The sequence below is a fragment of the Pan troglodytes genome, chromosome 11 (genome assembly GCF_028858775.2).
Source record: "Pan troglodytes isolate AG18354 chromosome 11, NHGRI_mPanTro3-v2.0_pri, whole genome shotgun sequence".
In the NCBI taxonomy this organism is placed as follows: domain Eukaryota; kingdom Metazoa; phylum Chordata; class Mammalia; order Primates; family Hominidae; genus Pan; species Pan troglodytes.
Genome location: NC_072409.2, coordinates 44,366,467 through 44,378,359, shown reverse-complemented (window position 1 = coordinate 44,378,359; position 11,893 = coordinate 44,366,467). Strand labels below are relative to the sequence as shown.

General features: G+C 40.0%; 1 protein-coding gene across 7 annotated transcripts in view; it reads left to right on the top strand.

Annotated features, from left to right (window-relative positions):
• Window positions 1-11,893, top strand: part of PTPDC1 (protein tyrosine phosphatase domain containing 1) — a 79,068-nt gene that overhangs the window by 25,982 nt on the left and 41,193 nt on the right. For 5 of the 7 annotated variants that reach the window (XR_010148635.1, XM_054658283.2, XM_016961192.4 and 2 more), the window contains exon 2: window positions 7,962-8,049. Coding sequence is in view for 6 of the 7 variants with exons in the window: in XM_054658283.2 (XP_054514258.1) it covers window positions 7,968-8,049 (82 nt within the window). In the remaining variant the exon portion in view is untranslated. Of the gene's footprint in view, window positions 1-342; window positions 405-493; window positions 587-7,961; window positions 8,050-11,893 lie in introns of all 7 variants that reach the window. The other 2 variants (XM_063787659.1, XM_063787658.1) reach the window with 2 other exon arrangements.

Sequence of the window (11,893 nt, the reverse complement as noted above, 5' to 3'; positions counted from 1 at the left end):
CTTAACAGTATGAGTAATAGTCCATTCCTGCACTTACGTTTTAAGTATTCGGTACTAATTAGTGAGTGTGTGGCTAATTCTAAACAGTTGAGTCATTTGAGTGCTTTTAGGGATAAAAGGAAACTGTAGGACTGAGTGAGAAAAAATCTGTCATTGACAACAGGAAATAGAAATAAATAATATGCGATTTTGCAGTGAAATGACAGGGTTATTATTCAAACCCTTCTCTCCTGATTCTACAGCCAGGCATATGATATAAGTTCAGTTGTGAATGAAAATAATGTTTTTTAAGTCAAAGGAGCTTAGCCATTACTAACATTTTGTTTCTTTTTTGTTTTTGAGGCTAGAGTGCAGTGACGCGATTACAGCTCACCGAGGTTGCAGCCTCAACCTCCTAGGATCAGGTAATCCTCCCACCTCAGCCTCCCAAGTAGCTGGGACTACAGACATGTGCTACCATGCCTGGCTAATTTTTTTTTTAATTTTTTTGTAGAGACAGGGTTTTGCCATCTTGCCCAAACTGGTTTTGAACTCCTGGGCTCAAACGATCTGCCCACCTCAGCTTCCCAAAGTGCTGGGATTACAGGTATGAACCACTGCATGCAGCCCATTACTAACTATTAACAGGAGTGTTGGAGAGGTATGAATAGAATCCTTTACAAATTCTTATAAAGATGGGAAATGAAGTGAGTACAGACTAAGAAGGGAAAAAGCAAAAAGATATTGCGGATACTGGTTTGCAAAGTAAGATAACAAATATTTATTGAATACTTAAAAGCCAGGTGTTGTGGTAGGAACACACACACACACCCCTTTCTTCATCCTCACAACAACCAAAAAGAGTAAATATTATAGTCCTCATTTTATAGAAGAAATTGAAGCTCAGAATGGTTCATATAGCTGACAGTGAACAGAGTCAAGACTCAAACACAGAATTTCTGATTCTAAAATATAGTTTAACATATTTGAAATATAATTTTTGATCAGCAGTTATATACAGTTGGACTATAAATGAATGTTTTTATGCAAAGGTAATGCATATTAGGCACTATTTCACAGTTCCCCTGGATTTGAGTTATTTGAAGATGGCCAGAGGGGATTTTCACTTCCAACCAAGATGAAATAAGAGAAATTAGATATTTATTAATACCCTTCTGCCTAAAACAACTAGAAAACTGGACAGCATATATAATAAAATGTCTTTTGGATTTTGGAAAGAAAGCAGCTGAGGACCTAGATCTCTGAGAGAAGAGAAACAAACACAGTGAGTTTACCTTTGCACCAGCTGTCTCCCTGGGGGCAGTTTCCAGGCTTCAGTGCAGGGAGGGGGACTAAGACAGAGCTTTCCCAGAGCTGTGCAGAGAGCAGAGTTCAGTGTGGCCAAGGTGGCTAGAATTTGCAGAGTCAGGTCCTGGAGATGTGAGAGCAGCACAGGAAGGTGCAGAGGGCCCTCAAGGCTTTGCTGGCCCAAGGTGTTTGGTTGAGTACCGATCTGCACAAACTCCTCTTTGGAGTAGGAATCCAAAGATCTCAGAAGAAAAATATCTTCAAAAAGCAAGTAGGTAGTATGATTATGATAGTATGATTAAGAAGCTGTGGTGAAGATATATATTACTTTAGTCAGTAAGAAAAAAGCTATTGGGCCAGGCGCGGTGGCTCACACCTGTAATCCCAACACTTTGGGAGGCTGAGGCGGGCGGATCACTTGAAGTCAGGAGTTCGAGACCAGCCTGGCCAACATGGTGAAATCCCATCTCTACTGAAAAAAAAAAATACAAAAATTAACCGGGTGTAGTGGCATGCACCTGTAATCCCAGCTACTCGGAGGGCTGAGGCAGGAGAATTGCATGAACCTGGAGGGGGAAGTTGCAGTGAGCCGAGATTGTGCCACTGTACTCCTGCCTGGGGGACAGAGCAAGACTCTGTCTCAAAAAACAAACAAAAAAGCTATTAAAAACCCAGGACATTTTGGGAGGCCCAGGCGGGTAAATCACCTGAGGTCAGGAGTTCGAGACCAGCCTGGCCAACATGGCAAAACCCCATCTCTGTAAAAATACAAAAAAAATTATCTGGGCATGGTAGCACATGCCTATAGTCCCAGCTACTCGGGAGGCTGAGGTAGGAGAATCACTTGAACCCAGGAGGTAGAAGTTGCAGTGAGCCGAGATTGTGCTACTGCACTCCAGCCTGGGCAATAGAATGAGACTCTGTCTCACAAACAAACAAAAAACCCAGGAAAGTCTATATAAGAAACATACTGTCCAAATTTACAACAAAACAAAATATGCCTTTATTTTAAGCAACTGTTGGAGTGAAAGAAAAGATAATCCATTTGACACTTATGCTTGCAATGTCTTACTTAAAGCGTCACATAGTTTGGTGATACAAGATGGTTAAAAAAAAAGTATGTGTTCACAGATTATATGTGTATATGTATTATATATGATAGTGATAACAATTGTATTTTGTCTCACATTTAGAATAAGCCTACAGACAAAGCTTGAGGAAATTATAGATTAACTGAAATTTAAAAGTTAAAAATCTTCATCTAAAAATGGTATGGTTGGCAGAACTTGAAAGTGGAGGGGAAAATAAAGTGGACAGTAGTGTAAGTTAACTAATTTACATAGAGGGAATCAAGATACTGTTTAAAATTGATAGAACAAGAGATTGGTTAGAGGATATTCACCTTTAAAATTTACAAAGATAATCAGAATTTAAAATTACAGAGATAATCAGAAGACAAATATTTTGATGTATTAAATAGGGGAAGGTTGGCATGATGGAAAGTATGGTAAATGAGGCAGTTTCCTCATCTTTAAATCAGGAATTCAGTAGTATGGTTTAAAGACGGTAGCATAGGAACCGGAGGTCTAAGTATAGTGATTATTACCCCCAGCCCCAGAATAACTAAAGTGAGAGTTTAAATGGTCTACTTCTGTGGGATAAAACTTGGCTTGGGGGGATAGAAGGTGGAGACTTTTATTTTTCATTCTATACCATTTATTTCACTTTAAACTTTCATATATGTTTAATTATCCCTAATGAATATCTTTTTTAGCATCAAAATATATGGACCAGCTTTATTCTTTGACTGTTGTTGTATCCTGATGTGTCTTGAGATTGCTGAAAATGCTAATGTGATAATAAGCCACATAAACTTTTCAGATAAGGAAGGTGACAGGTTTTGTTTTGATTTTTGATGATTGTTCCACATCTGGGGACTAGACTTCAGTTCTGGGCACTAGAATATTAATAACTATAGAGTGTATATATAGAAAAGAGCATCCAAGCTGATGAGGAGATCTAGAAACATTACTTATGACAAAAGGTAAAGGGAACTGCTGATGTATCATCTGGGAAGCTATATATCAGAAGTGAGGGGAGCATGATCACTAGCTTTAGATATATGGAAGAAAGGGTGTATTGTTCTGTGTGAGCAGAAATAGGACCAGTGGGTAGAAATTACAGAGTGGTAATATTATAAAAAGCTTTCTGGCTACCAGAGCTGTGTAATGATGTCACTGTTACTGTTTAGACAAAGATATTGTGGAGAGTGTGCTCACATTTGGTTAGGATTCTCCAAGAGGAACTTCTGAGGTTCCTTACAACTTAAAGTTTCTGAAGGATTAGTTAGAAATAAGTCTTTAAAGTAGTCCATAATTGTAACCCAGAAGAGTACAATTAACTCAACATATACTTTTTAAATAGTCATTGTGTTAGTCTGTTCTCCCATTGCTATAAAGGAATACCAGAGACTGAGTAATTTATAAAGAAAAGAGGTTTAATTGGGTCACGGTTCTGCAGGTGTACAGGAAGCATGGCAGCATCGGCTTCTGGGAAAGCCTCAGGGAGCTTTTACTCATGGCAGAAGGCAAAGCAAGAGCAGGCATCTTACATGACAGAAGCAGGAGGAAGGCAGGGGGAGGTGCTACACACTTTTAAACAGCTGAATCCCATGAGAACTCACTCACTATACAGTACCAAAGGGGGATCATGCTAAACCATTCATGAGAACTCTGCCCCCACCCATGATCCAGTTACCTCCCACCAAGCCCCACCTTCAACATTGGGGATTACAATTCCACATGAGAGTTCAGTGGGGACGCAGATCCAAACCATATAATTCCACTTCTGGCCCCTCCAAATCTCATGTCCTTCTCACGTTGCAAAATACGCTTATGCCTTTCCAACAGTACCCCCAAAGTCTTTACTCATTCCAGCACTAACTCAAAAGTCCAAAGTCTTATCAGAGACAAGGCTAGTACCTTCCACCTATGAGCCTGTAAAATCAAAACCAGATTAGTTACTTCTAAGATACAATGGGGATATAGGCATGGGGTAAATACTCCCATTCCAAAAAGGAGAAATCAGCCAAAAGAAAGGGGCTACAAGCTCCATGCAAGTCTGAGACCCAGCAGGGCACTCATTCAACCTTAAAGCTCCAAAATACTCCATGGGAACACTGTTGCAAAGGGGGGGCTACCAAGGCCTTGGGCAGCTCGGCTCCTGTAGCTTTGCAGGGTTCATCTCTTAAGGCTGCTCTCATGGGCTGGCATTGAGTGCCTATGGCTTTTCCAGACACAGGGTGCAAGCTGCTGGAGACTTTGTCATTCCAGGCTCTGGAGGACAGTGGCCTTCTTCTCACAGCTGCACTAGGCAGTGCCCCAGTGGGGACTCTGTGTGGGGGGTCCAACCCCACATTTCCCCTCTGTGCTGCCCTGGTAGCAGTTCTCCATGAGGGCTCTGCCCCTGCAGCAGGCTTTGGCCTGGACATTCAGGTTTTTCCATATATCCTCTGAAATCTAGGTGGAGGTTCCCAAGCTTCAGCTCTTGCATTCTGTGCACCTGCAGGCTTAACACCACATGGGAGACACCAAGGCTTACGGCCTGCACCCTCTTAAGCAGTGTCCTCAACTGTACTTGGGCCCATTTTAGCTACAGCTGGAGCTGCTGGGGTGCAGGGAGCAGTGTCCTGGGGCTGCACAGGGCAGCAGGGCCCTGGGCATAGCCCACAGAACCATCCTTTCCTCCTAGGCCTCTGAGCCTGTGTTGGGAGGGGCTACCTGGAAGGTCTCTGAAATGCCTTCAAGGCGTTTTTCCCATTGTCTTGGCTATCAGCACTTGCCTTCCTTTTCGTTGTGCAAATTTCTGCAGCCTGCTTGAATTGCTCTCCTGTAAATGGACTTTTCTTTTCTACCACATGGCCAGGCTGCAAATTTTCCAAACTTCTATGCTCTGCTTCCCTTTTAAATATAAGTTTTAGTTTCAGGTCATGTCTTTGCTCATGCATATGAGCATAGGCTTTTAGAAGCAGCCGGGTGACTTCTTGAATGTTTTGCTGCTTAGAAATTTCTTCCACTAGATACCCTAAATTCTCTCTCAAGTTCAAAGTTCCACAGATACCTAGGGCAGGGGCACAATCCAGCCAAGCTCTTTGCCAAGGTTTAACAAAAGTGACTGTTGCTCCAGTTCCCAGTAAATTCCCCATTTCCATCTGAGACCTCCTCAGCCTGGCCTTCACTTTCCATATCACTATCAGCATTTTAGTTACAACCATTCAACAAGTCTCTAGGAAGTTCCAAATTTTCCCTCATCTTCCAGTCTTCTGACCCCTTCCCACTCTTCCAACCTCTGCCCATTACCCAGTTCCAAAGCTGCCTCCACATTTTCAAGTATCTTTATTAGTCCATTCTCACATTGCTATAAAGAAATACATGAAACTGGGTAATTTCTAAAGAAAAGAGGTCTGATTGCCTCATGGTTCTGCAGGCTGTGCAGGAAGCATGGCAGCATCTGCTTTTGGGGAGGCCTCATGGTGGAAGGCAAAGTGGGAGCAGGAGCAGGAGGAAGGGCGGGGAGATGCTACACACTTTTAAACAACCAGATATCATGAGAACTCTACCACAACATCAAGGAGATGATGCAAAACCATTCATGAAGGATCCATCCTTATGATCCAGTCATCTCCCACAGGCCCCACCTCCAACACTGGGGAACACAATTTGACATGAGATTTGGGTGGGGACACAGATCCAAACCATATTAGACATGTTTTCGGTAGGCTTTAGGATACAGAGATAAATAAGACGTGAATAGACTCAAGGAACTCAGTCTAATATGGTCCATTTCAGTTTGACAGTTGTGTCACAAGGGTACCTATATACTGGCTTTTCCATTCTCTAGAGACATAGAGGTGAACCAGTCATAACTCATCCTCATGACCCCATGGTCTACAGGGGAGACTGTCAGGTATACATGTTTCATTACATTATAGCTGAAGAGCAAAGAGTGAGGGCAGGGAAAGCTTCACAAAAAAAGTGATGACTGGTCCAAGTTTGTCACCAGCATGCTCTGTCACTCTCCATGCTGTATCATGTGGGACAAGGCAGGACCTTCTCTGGGACATGGTTCATAACTTCTTATATACAAAATAGCCAGGGCTAGCGTCCCAGCTGCTCCAAAATTCCATGATTCTAATATGGTGATAATTGTTTTTCTCATCAAAATGTTTTAAGAAAATAGTCCAAATTTTAAAATATGGTAAAAAATGTTTTATCTAAGTCTAATCTTAATGGATATCCTTTCAAATTAAGTTTTTGCTAATGAATTTCCTGGAACAACTTGTTCCATTAGTCCCTTTACTTAATGTCTTTATGTAACGTTCATTTGAAATACTATGCACATTATAAAATTTTGCATTAATTAGTATGATACCCGGTGTGTGACATTATTAATATTTCAGGAAGCATTCTTTTTAATTTCACTTTAGATCACCCCTGTGATTTTAATTCCTGTATTTCTTTTGAAGGGAAACAGCTTTATCAAATAGGATTTTAGATTTTAAATTTTGTACTTTTTTGAGCGTATAAAGATTGCTTTTAGAAGTAAAATTTTAGTGAACTTGAAATTCTCAAAGAATCACTGAGATTTGAGAAGTGACTTTTTTCTCAGAGGAATGATCCAGTGCACCAAAGAAAAATATTAATTAGGGCTGGATTTAATTACCATTGTAGATTTATTGGTGCAAGAATTTCAACAAGTTTGTATTGCCTTTAAATAAAATTCATAGCCATTTAATAAGCTAATAAAAGTATAATATTTGACCTCCCAATAATAGATGTTCAAACCGTAAACATGTTTTGCCAAGAAAATTATTAAAATCATTATTTAGAAAAAACGTTTGAATCGTGTTATTTTCTCTTGTATCACAGTCAACTCCATAAACTTTTCTGGGTTATGTGCTTGCATTTTATGGAAATAGTTTTGTCATTTATAAAATTCCACAACTGAGTTTTGTTTTCATCAATATTTACATTGAGGTACACTTAGGAACTACAAAGTTGAATTACACAGTTGTTTATCTGGAAGCTCAAAAATGTTGAGATCATCTTTATTAGAATTTCTTTCATCCGCAGCTGTGTACTAATTGAAAAAACTGAACTGGAAGCTGAAAGATGGGATTAACTACCACCCTACTACTTAGTGTGTGTTAATCCTACTGACATGACTTCTACCCCTTTAAAATAGGGGATGATAGCTACTTCGTAGAGTTCTTTTTAGAAAAAAGTGACTTAATACTGGTGTCTGGCACACAGAAATAACTTAATAAATATGATAATTTTTGGTTTTTTGACATCTAAGAAGATTTAATTAACTTTTCTCAATGGAAACTGTATCATTTGAGCAATACAATAATCTGTTAGCCATGAAATTTAGCATGTGTAATTAATGTAAAAATTATTGAGGTATTTTACATTGTATTTTTTGTGTTAAATTTTCAGCATCTTGTGTGTATTTTACACTTAACAGCACATCTCAACCTGACTAGCCATATTTCAAGTATCTGCCACTTGGCCAGTGACTGCAGCATTGGATAACAAAGGTCTAGCCATATTTTGGGTGATTAATAAATGACTATCCCAAGGCAAACTTTCAAAAAATAATTTTTTTTCCAACAGACTACCATGGCTGCAGGAGTCTTGCCTCAGAATGAACAACCATATTCTACCTTGGTGAATAACAGCGAGTGTGTTGCAAACATGAAAGGTAATGTCTCTTTAATACACTTTTTGTCTCTCTGTGCAAGCTGGCGTTTAATAAAAGTAGCTATATGAATGGACACAAAAGAAAAGGCTCTCTTCTTCATATTGGAATCCCAGGTTGCAAGTATTACTTACTGCCTTACCATCTTGGCCTGTTAGAATTGCTTTTCAAAATCCTGAATAATGGCCTTGGCCTTTTAAGAAGGAGTATTGCAAACAGTGTTTGTCTCCTGCATAATTATCATCAGCTGAGATTATGCATTTGTTCCTATCATCAAAGGCCTACTTATGAATCAAACTTTAATTTTGTTCTCCTTTCATTAGTTGTAAGTGCCACTTAGCACATCCAGAAGCACTCCAGCCCTACTTCTCCCAGTGTCTTTTCTCCCATGCCATTTTGCTTTTTATATGACACCCCAGGCAAGGACAAGTGTCGTGACTTGAACTCTTACTACCACATTTGCCCTTTACTCTTCCTGACCATCACAGGCTCTGAGCTGGGAGCCTCCCTGCTTCTGCTTTGATATTGCTGGTCTTGCTACCACCACCGGCAGTTAGCCAAGGGAGATGTTAAGTAATTTCTCTTGGCAGTACCACTTGCAGTATTTTCTAACTGCCCCCTTGGGGCTTTGCCCACCTTCACTTTAGTCCTACTGTATAGAGAACTTTGAAGGATTTCTCCCCTAAGTATGGATTAGATGATAGGAAGAAGAGTAAAGGAGTAAGGGTCTAACTAAAGGTATTGAGTTCAACACTTGCTAGGAACAAGTCAGTTCTGTTGTGTTCTTGCTGGAATCTGACCACTCCACCAGGGGGCGTTCTCTCTCATCAAGAAAACCATTGTTTCCCACTTCTCATCTTGTCTAAACTCCGTATCCTTGTAGATCCTCCTTCATCTGTCTTTGTTGTGTTTGGCCCTAGAGGCACTAATACTACTGGTAACTACCATTTGTGGACAGCTTCTAGGTGCCAGACTTAATGTGTTAGTTTCCCTGGTCTTAGAAAGAAGTACTGTCTAAAACAAACACAAGAATGATGTCTAGTGGCTGCTTCCCTTCTAGATGTCTAGTGGCTGCTTCCCTTCTAGATGTCTAGTGGCTGCTTCCCTTCTAGAATAATGTTTCTTTCCCCCTGAGTAACTCTTCAGCCAACAAGTCTGAGTCAGACGAACCTTTTTCCCTTTTCTTTCTTCTGTTGTAAATGTTACCTCTTAGTTGGTGTTTCTCAATGGCAATTCTGTTGGCTTTGCGGGTGGGACAACTCTTTGTTGTGCTGGAGAGCTCTGAGCACCTAAGACATATAGTATCTCTGACCCCTACCACTAAATCCAGTAGCATCCCGAGGTTCCAGTGACAATGAAGAAACCCGGCATATTTCCAAACACCCCCAGGAAGGTTGTACCACCTGTATTGTGATCCACTAGGTATGCTGATTTTTACCTTTCCAAAAAAACATTTTTTAATTAAAATTTTCCTTTTAGTATAAATGCAGCTAATTTTTAATTAGGAAAAAATCTAGACAAATAACATCTGCTTTATAGCTAATTTTATTAAAGCATATCTCATCTATAAAGATAGTTATACTTTACTATGTTTGTGGATGGGAAGTATTTTTTTAAATGTTATATAATGATTCATGGGAAAATTTAATTGGGGGATACATAAATAAAGTATTTATTTTTAAAGGAAAACAGAAAACTTATCAAGAAGTAGCTGTGGAGTGAGACAGAACTACAGTTAAATCTTGATTCTACTACTTAAAAAAAAATTTACTTTTTTTTTATTTTTTGAGATGGCGTCTCACTCTGTTGCCTGGGCTGGAGGGCAGTGATGCAATCTTGGTTCACTGCAGCCTCCGCCTCTCAGGTTCAAGAGATTCTCCTGTCTCAGCCTCCTGAGTAGCTGGGACCACAGGTGCATGCTACCACGCCCGGCTCATTTTTGTGTTTTTAGTAGAGATGGGGTTTCACCATGTTGGCCAGGCTGGTTTTGAACCCCTGACCTCAAATGACCCGCCTGCCTCAGCCTCCCAAACTGCTGCGATTACAGAAGTGAGCCACCATGCCCGGCCATAAAAAAATTAAAAAATAAAAAATAAAAAAACTTTTATTACAGAAAATTTCAAACACAAAAGTATACAGAATAAAATAAAGATCCCCATATTTGTATCATCCCCCATATATGCATCATCCCTCAAATATGTACCATAACCCAGCTTTAACAATCTCAGCCACTCACTTCTCTCACTCAGTTCCCTGCATCCGTATTACTGTGAAGCAAACTCAAGGCATCGTGTCATTTTGTTAAATAACCACATCATTGGCTGGGCGCGGTAGCTCACGCCTGTAATCTCAGCACTTTGGGACGCTGAGGTGGGTGGATCATAACATCAGGAGTTCGAGACCAGCCTGGCCAATATGGTGAAACCCCATCTCTACTAAAAATACAAAAAAATTAGCCAAGCGTGGTGGCGTATGCCTGTAATCCCAGCTACTCGAGAGGCTGAGGCAGGAGAATTGCTTGAACCTGGGAGGTAGAGGTTGCAGGGAGCCAAGATCATGTCACTGCATTCCAGCCTGGGTGACAGAGTGAGACTCCATCTCAAAAAATAATAATAATAATAATAATAAACCACATTATTACTACCATACCTCAAATAATCAACAGTATTTACTTGATATCATCAAATATCTAAACAGTGTTCAATTTTCTAATTGTCTTATAGATATACCATAGATATAATTATACATGTATATATCATGTGTGTGTATAATTTGTTTGAATTGGGATCCAAAAAAAGTCAATACATTGTAATTGGTTGCTATTTAGCTTCAATCTCTTTTCTTTTTTGTCTCCCAGGCTGGAGTGCAGTGGCACCATCTCAGCTCCCTGTAACCTCTGCCTCCCAAGTTCAAGCGATTCTCATGTTTCAGCCTCCCGAGTAGCTGGGATTACAGGCATGCGCCACCATGCCTGGCTAATTTTTGTTTTCTTCATAGAGACAGGGATTAGCCATATTGGCCAGGCTGGTCTCAAACTCCTGGCCTCAAGTGATCCACCTACCACAGCCTCTGAAAGTGTTAGGATTACAGGCGTGAGCTACCGTGCCCGGCTTTCAATCTCTTTTAAACTTGGGCTTCCCTCTGTCTCTTTTTCCTTACAGTTTATTTGTTGGAGAAAACAGGTTTTTTGCCTTGTGGAGTTTGCCACAACCTGTATTTTGCTGATAATATCGACTTGATATTTTCTATAAATTGGTAGATAGATGTAGAGTCTAGTCAGATTTTTTTTAATTAGCAAGACTGTTTCATGGGCAGTGCTATATTCCTCCCTCAGGATGCCCAGGCTGTATGATTGTCTTGCTTTTTGTGATGTTAATTTTTTTATTTTGAAATAATTTCAAACTTACAGTAAAGGTACAAGAAAAGCACACAAAAGAACTCCTACATTCTGTTCACCCAGAGACCCCCATTCAAGTTTTGTCAGCAGTCCCAATAATATCCTTTAATAGGAAAATGATTCTGGTAATGTTTTTTAAATCCCTTTCAAAGGCCCTAGTCACTCCTTTCTTGACCTTTATGACCTTAACATTTTTTAAGATTATAGACAATTTTTTTTTGTAACATGTTCCTCAGTTTGGGTTTGTCTGCTGTTTCCTCATGGTAAGACTGAGATTATGCATTTTTGGTAGAAGGGTCACAGATAACACAAGATGTCATTTTGCCCCATCACTGGTTATGTTTAGTTTGATCACATCAGTAAAGTGGTGTCTGCCAAAGTTTATCCATTATAAATTATTCTTTCTCCCCTCATAGTTAATATTTTAAGGAGAGATGATTTCAGACTACG